The sequence below is a fragment of the Pipistrellus hanaki genome (assembly GCF_964339955.1).
Source record: "Pipistrellus hanaki genome assembly, chromosome: 16".
NCBI classification, from domain to species: Eukaryota; Metazoa; Chordata; class Mammalia; order Chiroptera; family Vespertilionidae; genus Pipistrellus; species Pipistrellus hanaki.
In genome coordinates, this window is record NC_140518.1 from 16,892,786 (window position 1) to 16,910,371 (window position 17,586).

At 40.9% G+C, this 17,586-nt stretch overlaps 1 protein-coding gene across 1 annotated transcript in view; it reads left to right on the forward strand.

Moving 5' to 3' along the window:
* Window positions 1-366: 366 nt before the first annotated feature.
* The window catches only part of SMURF2 (SMAD specific E3 ubiquitin protein ligase 2), an 87,533-nt gene continuing 70,313 nt past the window's right edge, over window positions 367-17,586 (forward strand). The window contains exon 1 of the mRNA XM_084864156.1: window positions 367-930. Within this exon, the coding sequence (XP_084720282.1) occupies window positions 879-930 (52 nt within the window). The 5' untranslated portion in view covers window positions 367-878. The remainder of the gene's footprint in view (window positions 931-17,586) is intronic.

Here is a 17,586-nt window from a genome sequence, read left to right on the forward strand (position 1 = left end):
TTCCCTCCGCGACGCTCCCTTCCCAGAGGGCAGCGGTTCTAACTCGGCTCGCCCCACCTCTCGGGGAGCACGGCGCGCAGGGGGCGACTGGTAAGTGCAAGTCTGCGCCGCCTTCCGAGGCCCGGACACGGAGCCGCTCCGGGTGCCGGAGAGCTCCGCGCCGCCACTTTCCCCGCGGGCTCCCCCTCAGGGTCGACGCGGGACCCCGGCGGACCTCGGGCGCCCAGGCAGAGCCCAGCCTCGCGCCCCGAGCCCCCGGCACCCCGCGCGCGCCCGCCCCGCCCACGCCCCGCCCAGGCCCCGCCCATCACGTCTGATCCCGCCCCAGGCCCCGCCCTTCGCCCCCCCCCCCCCCAGCTCCCTGCCCCCCGCAGCCGACGAGTGGCCGCGGCGGCTGCAGGACCCGGTTCGCTCAGACAAGAGGGCGGGTGGAGGAGGAAGCGGCCGATCCCCGAGTCTGCTCCGGCGCCGCCGAGCACCACCCGCCGCCGCCGCCGACCAGCCCCGTCGGCTCCGGGCCCCGCCACGCCGAGAGGAGGAAAAGGCGGAGGCGGCTGCGTGGAGGCGGCGGGGGCGCGGGCGCGGGCCGAGGCGGCGCGGCCGGCCGCGGCTGCCGCTTTGTTGTGCGGCCCGGGCGGAGGAAGGAGAAGAGGGAGGAGGAGGGGGGAGCCCGGCGTCCCGCTCCCTCCGCGGCTCATGGCGACGACGCTCGGCACATCCGGGACCCTCCGGCCGCCACGGCCGCGGCGCCGGCTGCTCGGGCCGCAGCCCCGGCCGCTGTGGTGACTCCGCCGCGCCTCGCCGTCGCCCCCGCCCGCCGCCCGCCGGCCCGGGCCCCGCGCCGCGGCCGCAGCCCCGCCGCCCCCGCCGCCGGGGACATGTCTAACCCCGGGGGCCGGCGGAACGGGCCCGTCAAGCTGCGCCTGACAGGTGAGGGGGCAGGGCGGGCCGGGCCGGGCGGCCGCGGGTGGGCGAGCCGGCGGGGGGTCGCCGGTGGCCTTGGGAAGGGCCAGGGTCGCGATCAATGGTGAGGGGGGAGGGGGGGAGGTCGGGGACGTGGGAAGGCCTAGTTCAGGGAGAGCGAGGGCCGGACCACTCGCCCTTGTTCGGAAATTCTTGGAAAAAGCTAAAAAGGGGACTCGGGATCTTTTGTGGAGGGGAGCGGGGAGACCCGGTTGGAATCCCAGGCGGATCCGAGGCCGAAAAGCCGTGACTCTCTCCGGGGCCCCGGGGAGCAGCCCCGGGAGGCAGCCCAGGTGGGGTCGGTGCGGGGCCGGGCGGCTCCCGGGCGGGGAGGATTGGGTCCGGTGGCCGGCTGCGCGCAGTCAACACTCCTTAAAGATGGAGCGCTTAGCGGGAGGGTGTGTGTGTGAGTGAGTGAGTGTGTGTGTGTGTGTGTGTGTGTGTGTGTGTGTTCGTTCCCCGGTTGCTAACTTGTTCGTCCACTGGAGCCTCCGTGCAAAGCCCCGCACGCACCGCGCCGCCGCCGCCGCCGGGCCCGCGCCGCGCACCTGAGCGCCCGTCCCGGCGGGGGCAGGAGCCCGCGGTGGGCTTTTCCGGCGTGTCTGCCGCCCCGACGGCTCCGGCGCACTGCACACCGTGTTTTGGGAGTGTTTGATTGCAGGGTAGCACGTTTGGGGTTGTTCCTTGTAGGCCGCAGAACGGTGTCTCTCACTTCTAACTCCAGACCGGCTTTACAAACACACTTTTTTTTTTTTTTTTTTTGTGCATGTCTAAGTGCTCCTACAAACTTACAAGCGAAGTTTCCTTTCTCTCAACTCCCCCCTCTTCCCTTTTCTAAATGGAAAAGAGGTATCTGGAGGGGTTGCTAGCTAGAAGAAGGGCTTCCCTTACAAAGTGTGGAGGAGTCCAAGGGCATTGGATCTTGAACACCCCAGGTCCATTTTTGCTTCCCCTGCCATTTCTGGTATCCTGACACAGTCGTGTTACACATGTTAAGGGAACATTGATTTTTGGTTTGAAAAGTGTAACTGAAATGCGATTTGCCTTTCACTGTTAATAAGTCACCCACCATGGTTTTCGGATGTGTGGTGAGAAAGAATGGTTTTCCTTAATCTGTGTGTGTGTGTGTGCATGTGTGAGAGTAAACTGTAATTATGTTTGCCTACACTAGACTTTGAGATTTATATGGACTAATTTTTGTAATTGTATGCCTGTATGTCACATCCCAGCCCACTGGCTGAACTTGCGAGTTACAAACTTGCAGTGAATTTGGTATTTGAGAAGGTTAGCCTGTCTTGGCTGCAGTTTACAAAATATATTACTTTCCTGACAGTTTTACTTTCCCTAGGGAAAGCTGCAAAGAATCATTAACTGAGTGGTTCTTAATGGAAAACCTGGATTGGGGGAATGCCTGTCTGTCTCCTGTTTCCCCCATTCAGTTTCCTTATTTTCTTATGAATCAATGGAAACCTTTATAAGGGATCTTTGTTGCTTTAGAGTTTATCTACCGCTGTTCCTCTCCGAGTCAGTCCTGAGGCAGTGATTGTGAAAAGAACCTGTGATCCCAGGTGTGCAGAAAGCATCAGAAATAGGCTGTTGGCCATTGACTTCAAAATCCCAAAACAGGGGTTTTGATTTTCTGCAGATAAAATAAGTTTGAGGTTTTTTTGTGTGACTCATTAGATCTTAAAGTGTTTATCTGTGATTTCCTGACTGCATCTGATATATTAGAAAAATTCACACATTAAGTTAGGAGGAAAGATTACTTATTTTTTTGGGGGGGAGGAGAGGAGAGGAACACTGGACTAAATTTATAGAGTGATTTTGTATTTTTAGATTTTTCTGAGGAATTTTAAATATACTGTGTCCCCTTACTAGTAACTGTAAAAACAGTTAAGGTACTCTCAATTTCATAAAACCATTGGGAATTTGTCTCTGTTGTATTTTAAGAGAGAAATATTCAAATATTAAAAACACTGCTCTTTCCCTTTTGGTTACATGTGATGGATTTTCTTCTGTTTTGCCAGGAAAGTTAACATATTTTTTTTCTTTTTTGTTCATTTACAAATTAGATGGTATATATTTTAACAAATAGATCTCAAGAGCTGGATTCAATTAGCAGCTTTTTAGGACATAAACATTAAAGGGTTAGATGGAAAAGATTGTTTTGACTGACTGGATAAATGACAGGGCCGTGTTTGATGTTCGTCCAGGAATTGGTCTGGAGCTGGTGCCCAACTTTTCAGTCCATCTTGAGAAGCCAAATAAAATATTTTACCTAGGCCTCATTTTGTTTTCTGGAAAAAAAAAGTTGATTCTTTGTTAAGACCTTAAGAAATGTTTGGCATACCTTTAGACTAAGTGTTTAACAGTTCATTTAGATCCGGATTCCATAATAGAGGAAAATCACTAAAAAAAAAGGCAGATCACACAGTGAGTTTTTATATGTTTTACAATACACTGGAGTTGTAAGATGCTTAGATGATTGTTCTTTGCTTTATGTTAATACAATACCAGTATTTAAAAATTTTTAGTGTCTTTGATTTCAGGATGCTTTATGAACTGTAGTTACTCAATTATATCCTTAATGGAGAGGTGCCCCTTTACTGAAAGGTGTCAACAATTCTTACGTGGTGACACACACACACACACTCACTCACTTACTAGTACACATACACACAAACTGAATGAGAAGAAATATTTGAGCTATGAGATCTCTGCCCACAACAGACATTAGATTTTTCTACCTATTCTGAAGACCACAATCAACTAGTGAACAATTTGGTACTTGTTGGTACTACTAATTTAAACCCAAATTTAAGATTCTTCAGGCCATTAGTGGTTAAAATCAGAATGAGTCCATTAAGCTACTTCTGTTTATCTTTATGATATATTAATACTTATTCATTATAGTGAATTCTGTGCTAAAGATATCAACTTTAACAAGTACTTCTAGAGCAAATTGATTATAAAATTTATGTACATTACACATATGAATATCTGATAATAGGCTTTTCTTACATATTCTTTGTATTTGGTTATAGTAAAAAGTTGGTAATTTTTAAATATTGTGTGTGTTTTTTCATTCATTATTGTTTTTTGAGAACCAATGAACTGTTTGACCCTACCTATTTGGAAAAATCAGTTTAATATAATTCCTAATATTTAAAATTCTTAGATATGAAGAAGTAACAGAGGACCTTTACAGACTTTTTGTAATTTAAATATTTTTGTATGCAGCTCCTCATATTACTAATTTATAAAACCCTTGGTGGTAATGAGGTTAACTTTGTCTTGCTAATAAAAAATTAACTTTAGCCCTAGCTGGTTTGGCTCATTCGATAGAGTGTCAGCCTGTGGACTGAAGGGTCCTGGATTTGATTCTGGTCAGGAGTACATGCCTGGGTTGTGAGCTTGATCTCCAGTGGGGGGCATGCAGGAGGCAACCGATCAATGAGTCTCTCTCATCATTGATGTTTCTATCTGTCCCTTTCCCTTCCTCTCTGAAATCAATAAAAATATTTAAAAAAAATTAAGAAAAGAAAAATTACTTTAAAAGCCTCACTTAGATATTCTGGTATTTTAATATTGTTTTCCTGCATATTTTATTGATATAAGGCTTTAAAAATTACAACTTGATTATATGTCACAGGTTTCTGAGTAGGAAAGTGCCTATATATTGTAACATAATGACTTATTCTAGGGGCATTAGTGATTTGAATGTCCCCAATTCATTTTACAGTGGGTCCTTGGGTTAGTCGGAGATCTCTTCCTACAGCGCTACGAAATGCTGATTTTTGCCATAAGTTGGAACCCACCTACATAAGCACCTACGTCACTCACATGGAGCACATACACAGCAGTAATGAAGTGAAACAATAAAAAAAAATTTAAAAGAAAGATAACAATTCCTGACCTTTAATTGTGGTAAATAAATAATAAAAAACATAAAACACATATGTAAATATGTCAAAATGATGGAACTTTTTTTTTAAATAAATGGGAGATGGTGACGTAACCATGAAATGATGTATATGGAGTCCGAGTAACCCGAGGACTGCCTGTAAGGCAATCTAGTTTTCCTCCTTCCTTTTCTCTTTAGGTTATTTTGACTACTCTCACCTTTACACAGGCAGTTGGACCTGCCTAGGTGCTACATGTAGTTGGTTTTCATTGGCAAGTAAAGTGTGTGTGTGTGTGTGTGTGTGTGTGTGTGTTTTAATCACGGATTCTACTTTTTTCCTCCTGGTTGAATTGTAACTATAACAGCATATTAACGTGTCATTTATTTAGCATATAATTTAGTGTATTTTGCATATAACTAAGTTTTCAAGGTAAATGAAGGACTATGCTTTAGGCAACAAGATTCTTATTTTAGCTATTTTTGATGTTTTAAAAATTTTGAAGACTCAAAGATGTAATATGCCCTACTCCTTTAAAATAGACCATACTTATCAGAACTTAGTGTTTTATTTATGATTTAGTATCATCCTAATGTATAAAGAGCCAGGGTCCATAACATCCAAAGTGACAGAACAGACGAACAAACGCCAAGCAGGCTCGGGTGGGCGGGGACTGGCGAGCAGGCTGAACTGCTGACCTCTTGGTCCCTTTTGGGTTGTGGGCACTGTGGCGACCCAGCACTGACTGCCACCACCAAGGCGTGTGTGATGTGATTGGTTGGGGGGCTCCCGCATTGCCCCACGATGGCCCTGCAGAGGGAGGCTTAGGCTACCCAGCTGGGGGTGGTGGGTGGGGCCTCCCTCTGCTGGGTGATCAATCGTGGGGCTCCAGGTCTGGGAGGGCGCAGGCTGGGCTTAAGGACCACCAACTCTGAGTGCGTGAATTTCGTGCACCGGGCCTCTAGTTATGAGTATAAATTATTATGTTGTTTGTAATATGTAGTATGAGGATATTGTCATGGTGTGTAGAGATAACTGTTTGACCCTGGCTATTTGGTGATATGTTGTTTAATTCTGTTCTTATTGCTTTTCTCTTTTTGCCCTGGTCTTGTTTACTGTTACTTTCTTTGCTTTAAAAATGCTAGACCCTTGAAATATACTTTTGTAACCAGCATTGTTATGTTTCCATATAACTGACATGTATTGAATGCTTATTAAGTGCCAGATACTATTATCAGCTTTAATTCTCACAATAGCTCCAACAGGTAGAAGGTTGGAGAGGTTAACTTGGAGTTGTCTGTATAGAGTCTGTTACAAACTTACAAGATTTTGTGTGGAAATACAAATACTTTCTATTTATTTGGAATTACCCTTGCCAACCTTGCCTGTCTTTTAAGATTCAAGTCCAGGATTACCCTTATCCTTAGAACTTTTCTTGACCTGAGTCGCCCTTTCCTCTGTAACTCACAGAAGGGCATTTGTTGTTTTTATCTGTAAAATCCATGAAGGCAGAATCCTTGTTCAGCATAGATTAAAAGCATTTTGGCATTTTATTGAACCAACTAGCAGCCTGGTGCACAAAAATCATGCACTGGGGGTGTGTGTGTGTGGGGTTCCCTCAGCCCGGCCTGCACCCTGTCATAGCCTGGGACTCCTCGGGATGTCCGCCCATCAGCAGTCAGACATCCCTCTCACACTCTGGGGCTCTTGAACTTCGGGACTCCTTACTCCTTACTGCCTGCCTGCAGCTGAGGTGGGAGAGGCTCCCGCCACTGCCGCTGTGCTGGCCAGACATAAGTCCAGCTTCTTGCTAAGCGGTGCTCCCCCTGTGAGGAGCAGCTCCTGCATGGGGCTGGGGAGGGACGTGGGAGGTTAGCCAGCCAGGAAGGGACTGTGGGAGGGCTCCAGGGCGTATTGGTTTGTCTCACTCAGTCCCAATTGGATGGATCCCAGCAGCAAGCTCTCCTACTGGTCATAGTGTCTGCCCCTTGGTGGTCAGTGCATGTCATAGCGACTGGTTGACCGGTCGACTGTATGTCTCCTGGTGGTCAGTGCATGTCATAGCAACTGGTTGACTGTCTCCCCCCCTGGTGGTCAGTGCACATCAGAGCGAGTGGATGAGCGGCCTTAGCATATCATTAGCATATTACACTTTGGTTGAACAGACACTTAGCATATTAGGCCTTTATTATATAGGATGTTGGAGACACAGAAGTAATTATAGCTGAAACCCGTTTTACTCAGTGGATAGAGCGTCAGCCTGTGGACTGAAAGGTCCCAGGTTCGATTCCGGTCAAGGGCATGTACCTTGGTTGCAGACACATCCCCAGTAGGGGGTGTGCAGGAGACAGCTGATCGATGTTTCTCTCTCATCGATGTTTCTAACTCTCCCTTTCCCTTCCTCTCTGTTAAAAATTAATAAAAAATATATTTTTTTTAAAAGAAGTCATTATATGTAATTCTGTATGTGTTCTTTACCGCTAATGCATTGTGTGTGATTGTCAAGATATGAGACAATAGATACCCACTTAAAACTCTGTTATATTTTGCCAGTAAGTTTGATTTGTTTTTTAAGGTGGTGAGGACTATAAGGTTAGATATAGGTATTTGATGTTTAGTAACACTAATCTTGGGGCAATAGGGAGGATGGACTGGGATGGGAATCAGGAAGACTGATTTTTTAGATAATCAGTTAAGAGGATGCCACAGAAACCATTGTTCATGTGGTTTTTTTTCTGTTCACTTTTATTTCCAAATGTAATTTTTCCAGATAATTGCTATAAACATCTTGATGTAGATAACTTGGACTTTGTTTTAAGGATTATTTTCTTAGGATCTTTTATAGAAAGAGTGCTATTGTGTTAAAGGGTATGGATGGTTTTAAAGTCCTTGATTAATTTTTCTCAATCTGCTTCCTGAAAGAATTGTGCCTATTTCAGAGCAGCAATGGATAAGTAAATATATCTTTTCATTCTCTTACAAACATTGACTCTTACTTAAAATTAAAAAAAAAAAAATCCTCACACTTTCTGTCACTTGCAGACAATTTTTTATTGATTTTTAGAGAGAGGTAGGGAGGGAGGGAGAAAGGAAAGGAAAGAGAGAGAGAGAGAGAGAGAGAGAGAGAAACATCGATCAATTGCCTGCCATATGTGCCAGACTGAGGACGGAACCCACAACCTACGTTTATACCTTGATTGGGAATCAAATCCACAGCCTTTTGTTGTTGGTATGGATGATGCTTCAACCAATTGTGCCACCGGTCAGGAGTTGCCATATAGTTTTAAACATTTCTTTGTGAAGTTGAATATTTTCCTCTCTGTTTCTTAATTATATTTCTCTTTGTTGACTTGTTTGGCATTGTCCTAGTTATCTGTTAGTGTTTTAGTTTTTTTCTTATTGATTTGCTTGAGAATTAAAAAGATATCAGTCTGTTGTCATATTTGCTACAAACGTTTCCCCAGTCTGTTATTTGTCTTTTCATTTTGACCATTTTTGGACAAACAGAAATTTGTTATTTTTAGGAGTCAAATCTGTCCAACTTTTCTTTTGTTTTTCCTATTATTTCTATACTTAGGAAGGCCTTTTTCTTCAAGAGGCTTAGTAAATGTTTAAGTATATTTTATTTTAATGTTTTAAAAAAACAGTTTAGGAGGTTCTTTCCTCCCAAATTGCTATTTAGTCACCTCATCATTATTTATTGACCAATTCTTCCTTTCCATGGTGATATATCTTTTTAGTTACATTAAATTAATTATGGTCGAATCAGATTATCTCTTGTTCTGTGCCATATTTTTTTCATTATAGTAGTTTTATAATTTAGTTTAATATTTTTTGCTACTTATATATTTGCTTTTCTATATGAATATTAAACTTGTTAAATTTATAAAAAAATTTAATTGGGATTGTAATTAGAATTGCATTACTTTGGGAGAAGGAGGCATTTAAGTGCAGTTTTTAGTTTTTTCACCTAGGAGCATTTTATATTTTTATACTTAAGCATTTGTCTGTATTGCTCAGGATAGTTTAATGATTTTCTTCCTATTTTTTTAAATATATATTTTTATTGATTTCAGAGAGGAAGGGAGAGGGAGAGAGAGATAGGAACATCAGTAATGAGAGAGAATCATTGACTGGCTGCCTCCTGCATGCCCCCCCACTGGGGATTGAGACTGCATCCCAGGCATGTGCCCTTAACTGGAATTGAACCTGGGACCCTTCAGTCCACAGGCCAACACTCTATCCACTGAGCTCTTCCTATGTTTTAAAGTAATTCCAACTAATTTACATTTGTGGCATTTTTATTGTATTTTTAATCTTAGTTATTGCTTATATTTAGGAATGCCATTATACATATTTTTTCTTGATTAGAGTTTTTCAGAACACTAAGCCTGTTAATTTCCCACTAGATGCTAGTTTTCTGGGTATCAGTATCCGGCAGTTTTTACAGTTGAATGTTAACATTTTTCTTTCCTTTTAGGTTTTCCCACTAATGTATAATTAGTATAAAAAGAGGAATTTTGTGTTAATTTGTTTTAGAGTAACTTCTGTAAGCATTGAATGCTTTAAAAAAAAAAAACTATAAGGCTTTAAGTATCAACATGTATCTCAAGTTTGGCAGTTTAGTTTCTTACTAAAAATTAACAGCATATATAAAACTTCAGTTTTAAAGTAAATCTTGAATTAATTCTAGGAGGAATTACTACATAGATGATTGCACAAAGGCTACTTCTTTCTTCCCACAGAGTTTCCTTGTGCCCTTGCTTAGCTAGTCTCCTTCTCCCATCTCTAGTTCTTGGCAACCACTAGTTTACTTTCTGTCACTATAGTTTTGCTTTCTCTAAAATTTTATGTAAGTGGAATTGGGCTTCTTTCATTTAACACAGTGCTTTTGAGGTCCATTCATGTTGTGTATCAGTTGTTCCCATTCCTGAGGAATATTGCATTATATACATATATCCAATTTTGTTTATTCATTTACATATATTCACAGACATTTGTTGTTTCGGGATTTTAGACATTATGGAAAAAGTCACTATGACCTTTTGAGTACACCTCTCTTTATGAATGTGTTTACTTCCAGTGATTAGGATTGTTGCGTTGTATGGTAAATATGTATTTAACTTAAAAAACATTGCTAAGCTATTTTTCAAAGACATACAGTTTTGCATTTTTATCAGAAGTGTATGAGAGCATGGGAAGACATATTTGCCAGTGTTATATCCCATAAGGGCCTAATCTCCAAAATTTATAGGGAACTCATACATCTTAATAAAAGGAAAATAATCCAATAAAAAAATGGGCAAAGGACTTAAATAGACACTTTTCGAAAGTGGACATACAGAATGCCAAGAGACATATGAAAACATGTTCAAAGTTGCTAATCATCTGAGAGATGCAAATCAAAATGACAATGAGGTACCATCTCACAACTGTCAGAATGGCTATCATCAACAAATCGATAATGACAAATGCTAGTGAGGATGTGGGGATGCTGGTGGGAATGCAGCCTGGTGCAGTCACTGTGGAAAAACAGTACGGAGTTTCCTAAAATAATTAAAAATGGAACTCCCATTTGACCCAGTAATCCCACTTTTAGGAATATATCCTAAGAATTCACAAAGAATATATTCAGAAAGAATATATGCACCTCTGTGTTCATAGCAGCACAATTTACAATAGCTAAATAGCCTAAGTGCCCATCAGCCGATGAGTGAATTAAAAAACTGTAGTACATCTACACAATGGAATACTATGATGCTGTAAAAAAGAAAGAACTCTTACATCATTCACAACAGCATGGTTGGACATGGAGAGCATTATGCTAAGTAAAATAAGCCAGTTGGAGAAAGATAAATATCACATGATCTCACTCATTTGTGGAATATAATGAACAACATAAACTGATGAACAAAGATAAACCCAGAGACAGACTCATTAAACAGACAGTCATACTTCAGAGGGAAGGCAGGGGAAGGGAGGGTTCGTGGTGGGTTGGAGGTGGGGAGCGGGAGAGTAAGAGATCAGCCAAAGGACTTACATGCCTGCATATAAGCATAACCAATGGACACAGACAGTAGAGGAGTGAGGGTATATGCTGAGGGGTGGGAGTGGTCAGGGAGAGGTCAATGGGGGAAAATGAGACATATGTAATACTATATGTAATACTTTAAACACTAAAGAATTGAAATAGTGTATGAGAGTTCCAGTTGCTCCCAATCTTAGTCAACACTTGCTGTTGTCAATCTTTGATTATAGCTATTCTAATTGGTATGTAGAGATATTTTAATGTAGCTTTAATTGTAGTTTTCTTGTTGACCTACAGTGTTAAGCATCTTTTTCATGGACTTGTTATTCTTGTATCTTTGGTTAATAGCTGTTCAAATATTTTGTTCATAGTTTATTGTGTTTTAAAAAAAATAGATATCAGAGAAATGCAGGAAGAGGGACAGAGAAATAGAAACATCAATGATAGAATACTAGATTGGCTGTCTCTTCCACGCCCCCTACTGGTGAACAAGCTTGCAACCCAGGCATATGCCCTGGATTGGGAATTGACCCATGACCTCTTGTTTATGGGTTGACACTCAACCATTGAGCCATATCCACTGGACTTTTGCTCAGAGTTTTAAAATTGGGCTGTGTTCTTATTATTGATATTTGAGAATTCTTTTTGTATTCCAGATACAAGTCCTTTATCAGGTATGTGCTTTACAAGTATTTTCTCCTATATTGTGACGTTTTTCTCCCTCAGTAGTATCTTAAAGAGCAGAGGTTTTGGATTTAAAAAAATATATATATATATATATATATATATTTTATTGATTTTTTACAGAGAGAAAGAGGGATAGAGAGTTAGAAACATGGATGAGAGAGAATCATCGGTCAGCTGCCTCTCATCCCCCCCCCACCCCTCCCCCGCCCCGGGGATGTGCCTGCAACTAAGGCACATGTCCTTGACAGGAATTGAACCCGGACCTTTCAGTCCGCAGGCTGATGCTCTATCCACTGAGCCAAACCAGTTTCGGCAAAGTTTTGGATTTTGACTAAGACCTGTTTGCCATTTTTTTCTTTATGGTTTATGCTTTTTATGTCATAGCTAAGAAATTTTTTTCCTAATTGTCAGTGCTAAAGATTTTTTCTATATTTTCTTCTGCATTATATAGAATATTAGCTCTTATATTTAGATCTATGACCCTTCTAAAGTTAATTTGTATAACCACAATACTCATTAGATATTTGTTAATTAAATGAATAAAAGTATAAAAGATGGATGAGATACGTAATTTAAAAGATCTGTCTTATTTAGTGGTAAAGTGTGGTCATTCTTTGTGTGTGGTGATTCTTTGTTCAAAAGAGTAAATCTAATAATATTTGCTTTGTTTGGCAGTTTTGATGCTTCTGCAATAACTGGCTCATTCATTTTGGTTGAAGAGAGGCCAGGGATTAATTTAGGCCATAATAGATTACTACATTTAGAAGAATTATAATGTAGAACTCTGAGTTGATTGCTCAGTGGCCTGGTTAGTATATTTATGCACTTTCTTTTGCTATAGAAAAATCACAATGCAGGAAAAGAATCTGTAGATGCTATAAGATAAAAATGTTGACTTCAGGAAGAATGTGCCTTATTATATAGCTTTTTTAAATCTCTTAAATATGTGAAAGCTGGTCTCTATCTGGAAAATTCACCATATTGAAAACCATCCTTATTGATGGAAATTCTTTCCTCCCCCGAAGTAGTTGAATTAACATGTATTTGCTATAAAGGCTTATTTTTATTGCATGAAAAATTACTCCAAAATATGGAGGCCCAAGACAATACTTTTTATTATCTCTCATAGTTTCTGTGGGTTATAAGTTGGGAAGGGCTCTGCTAGATGTTTTTGGCTCAGGGTCCCTTCTGTGTTTTATTTACAATAGATGTTGGCTAGAGCTGGAATAGCTGAAGGTTGGCTGAGCATTTATCTCTCTTCAGGTGGTCTGTCTTCATGGGCTAGTTTATGGCCATTACACTGCTAATTATGACTGGCTCAGACACCAACAGGAATTGCCCAATGAGCAAGGTGAAAGCTGCATCTCCTTTTTTTTAAAAAAAATTATATATTTCTATTGATTTCAAAGAGGAAGGATGAGGGAGAGAGAGATAGAAACATCCATGATGAGAGAATCATTGATTGGCTGCCTCCTGCAAGTCCCCCCACTGGAGATTGAGCCCACAACCCAGGCATGTGCCCTTGACCAGAATCAAACCTGGTACCTTTCAGTTCCCAGGCCGATACACTATCCACTGAGCCAAACCAGTTAGGGTTGTATCTCCTTTTTTAACTTAGCCTAGGAAGTCCTGCCACATTTTATTGGTTACAGGCAAGTAAGTTACAAATTCTAGATTCAAGTGGCAAGAGCATAGACCCCAGCTCTTTCTTTAAAAATATATTTTTATTGATTTCAGAGAGGGAGAGAGAGATATATATCTTGGTGAAAGAGAATCATTGATTGGCTTCTGCATGCTCCCCACTGGGGATCTAGCCTGCAAGCTGGGCATGTACCCTGCTCTGGAATCGAACTGTGACCTCCTGATTCATAGGTTGATGCTTAACCACTGAGCCATGCTGGAAGGGTCTTTTTTTATTGACCCCACCTCTTACTGGAAAAAGTATCAAGAATTTGCAGTCATTTAAAAATTTTATAGCCCTTAGCTGGTTTGGTTCAGTGGATAGAGCGTGGCCTGAAGACTTAAGGGGCCTTGGTTCGATTCCAATCAAGGGCACATGCCTGGGTTTTGGGCTTGATCCCCAGTGAGGGGCATGCAGGAGGCAGCAAGTCAATAATTCTCTCTCAATGATGTTTCTATCTCTCTCTCCCTCTCCCTTCCTCTCTGAAATCAATAAAAAAATAAAAAATAAAAAATTTTATAGATGGCAGTAGCAGTGACTGCTGCTGCTATTACCTTTTGATTTTTGGGTCGGATTACATACTCTGGTATCCTAATCTAATAGATACCATTTCCCAGATTTTATAATTTAGTTGTTATGTCCTGCCTTTGAAGTTTCTAGGAGTTTTATTACAGAGCACTTAAATGGCATAGAAAGTTTTAACAGCTTTTAGGAAAGTTATAGTTTGTTATTAAAGTATAAAAATCCATAAATTATTTTGGTAAAGAATAAAGATACTCAATGGAAACAGAAGCAGACTGGTAAAAAGAAAGAAAGCATACATTTTTATTCAAATGAAATAATTTTATTCAAAGAAGATAATTCTCTATTTTTATAATTAAAATATTATAATTTAGGCTTAAGAATAAAATAATTAAAAAATATATATTTTATTGATTTTTTACAGAGAGGAGGGGAGAGAGATAGAAAGCCAGAAACGTCAATGAGAGAGAAACATCGACCAGCCGCCTCCCGCACACCCCCCACCGGGGATGTGCCCGCAACCAATGTACATGCCCTTGACTGGAATCGAACCTGGGACCCCTCAGTCCGCAGACCGACGCTCTATCCACTGAGCCAAACCGGTTTCGGCAAGAATAAAATAATTTTAGTGCTTCCCATTGGGTCTGAATTGTTTTTTCTTTAGCCCTCTATAATCCACTTTCCACAGAGCAGCTTCATTAAAAAAATAAATTGGCTTAATTGGGTGCAGGTGTTATATGAAGCTGAAAACTTCTGTACATACCTCATACCAGGCAGCCTCGTGACTATTCTTCATCAACCCTCACAAAAATTAGACTTACTTTGTGGAGAAAGTTAACCAAACTGGTTTTAGACCCAGGCTATCTGGCACTGTAGAAAGTAGGAGGGTAAGGGCTCACCTGAAAATGAGGGGACTGGTAATGTCTTTTTAAAAATATACATTTTATTGATTTTTTACAGAGAGGAGGGAGAGGGATGGAGTTAGAAACATTGATGAGAGAGAAACATCAATCAGCTGCCTCTTGCACACCTACCACTGGGGATGTGCCTGCAACCAAGGTACATGCCCTTGACTGGAATCGAACCTGGGACCATTCAGTCTGCAGGCCAACGCTCTTATCCACTGAGCAAAGCTGGTCAGGGCCTGGTAACATCTTAAATAGTGAAACTTTCAGCCCCCTTGCACTGCTCAGCTTCATGAACACTAGCAGCCAATTGTATCTTTTATCCTTTATGGAAAAAAATTGGGCAATTAACAGAAAACACTTATAAACACTGATGTTTAAAGTCTCCTTAGCTAGATCACCCTGCCAAACACCATACAGTGAAATTTATCAGTTGACAGGTGGGGGATCAAGAGTCTGACCACTCATTCTTTATACTTCATATGAACAATTAGAAATGGCCGCTGAATTCTCAAGAGTTTCAGAACAGAGAAGAGAGTGGAGCAATGCCTTCAGAATTCTGAGGGAAGATGACTTCTGGCCCAGAACCCAACCATTTATTTGATCAGTCAAGTGTGAAGGCAGAATAAAGGCATTTGGGGGCATGCCAGATCTTCACTTGTCCCTTTTTAGGAAGCTGCTGAAAGATGTACCTATCAACGAGAAGGAGCACACTGTCTGAGGGAAGTCCCTGGACAGTGAACCTAAAGTTTAGGGCAAGAGACTGAAACTCTATGCAACGTTTTGTATATATTTTCTTGGGAGAAGTCTGCATTGGGGCTCTTGTTAAGGAGGACCAAAAGCCAAACTCATGCATTGCCAGCCATGAACATGATCAACTTTTTTGTTTTTGACAATTTTGTGGGTGAGTGAAATGGCATGTTTTAAAATTTTTGAGTTTGAAAGTCTCTTATAAAAAGTTGATTACTTTTATTATTAGAGCTTTTTTAATTCTTTTTATCTATTTTGTCAATTACCTTATGGATGGATAGCTAAAATACTCATAGAAACATGTAGACCTTTCAAATAACCTGTGGATTGGCTCCTGGGACTGTGTAGAAGTTGTGAATCCCCTGGGTTGTATGTAAATTTGTATATGTGGGCACCCCCCCCCCCCCCCACACACACACACATAGGGTCCAATTTCAGCTCACACAGAGAAGCTCAGAAAGGTTCAGTGGCTTACTCAACAGTGATCTCCTGACTCCCATTTTGATGTACATTCCCTGTTATAGCATGCTGTCTTCAGGGGTCTGAATTAGTATAGTTTTTGTTGCGTGGTCACTTTTAAATTTCTTGAACAGTGTATAATAAATAAGATGACTCTAAGAACCAATGAGTTTTTTTTTGAGTACTATGTTAAAACACCTTATTTAAAAAAGTGACAGCCTAAAATAGACATTTCAAGTAATCCTTAGCATTATGGAGAACAAAATTTTTACATGTTGCTGTTTGTGAAGGAAAAGAACTGTGAAGAAAAATTCTAGAAAAATTCCTAAAGGGCTAAAGTACACCTCCCTCCCTCTCTCTCTCTCTCTCTCTCTCTCTCTCTCTCTCTCTTTCTCACACACACACACACACACTATATATATATACATATATATATGTATAATGTTTTTTTAGAATTATCGAAGAATGAGTATTTAGGGACAACTTGGGTTGTTTTAGCTGCTGTGCTGAATTTTTTTCTAAAATGTAAATCTCCTTTTCTGCCCTAGTTAGTAATGTCTTCATGGCTGTTTCATGGTCTCCCACTTTTGCAGTTTGAATGTCAGTTTGAATGCATGTTAGCATTGAGGCCTTAAGTAATGTAGGAAATTGGATTGAATACATGGTGCAGGTATATTTTAGAAGTTTTGAAAATTACTGTTAAGTACTAGAAAAGTAAAGTAAATCATTACCCCAAGATTACCTTACATTTTGGGTTATATTTAAACATTTTATTTGTTTAATAGTTTTTGGCCCAGAAATGTTCTTTAATGAGGAAATTATGGTACTTTTCCCCCCTAAGTTTAAAAATAGATTTATATTGTACAGTCAAGAAATCGCCCCCCAGCCCCCAAATGAAAAGTTGTTTTTTTTTTTTTTTTTTTTTTTTTTTTTTTTTTTAAACTTTGCTATATAGTGAGGGAGGGAAGGATCAGAGTTATCTTGGGGTAATGTTTTTTGGCTTAAACTATGTTCTTAATATTGTGATTGATTTGAGGTGACTTAAAGTTGTTACCCAGTTTCTATGTATTTTGTGCACAATTTAAAAAAGTTAAAAAAAATAGAACAAGCTAAAATATGTATATACATGGTAAACTTAGCCTGTACAGAGACTGTGCTGTGAAAAGATTAATTTCCATGTGTGCCTAGTTTCTGAACGTGCTCCCCAGATGTAATGTTACCAGTTTCACCTACTTTGTAAATTGCTAACTGTTAAAGTAGAGGATGCTTGTGGTTTTACCCCTTCTGTTGGTAGCTTATCCTACTTTTTCTTTTGGGAACCTCTTCTTTCTCACTCACAGTCCAAGTAATTCCCCTGGCCTAAGCCCACCTCATTGACTCAAGCTGTTCTAATCCTCAGGTGTAAAGAGATGCATGAGCAAAAAAAGCACAGGCAATAAATACCAAGTTATGCATATGGAGTAGGGGGGGAGGGGGAGAAGAGAGAAAAAGAACACCTGGTCAGATTGTACAGTGACTTGAATGATAGGCAAGGAGCCTGGGTTTTATCCAGTAGGTAGTCAGGAGTTAATAAACATTTCCAAACAATGGGAAAATTTATAATTAATTTCCCATTCCTCTCAGCCCTACTTTTTCTCTTTTGAAAACTCTCTTAACGCATCCTTTCCTTTTCCATTCTTACTCATTCCA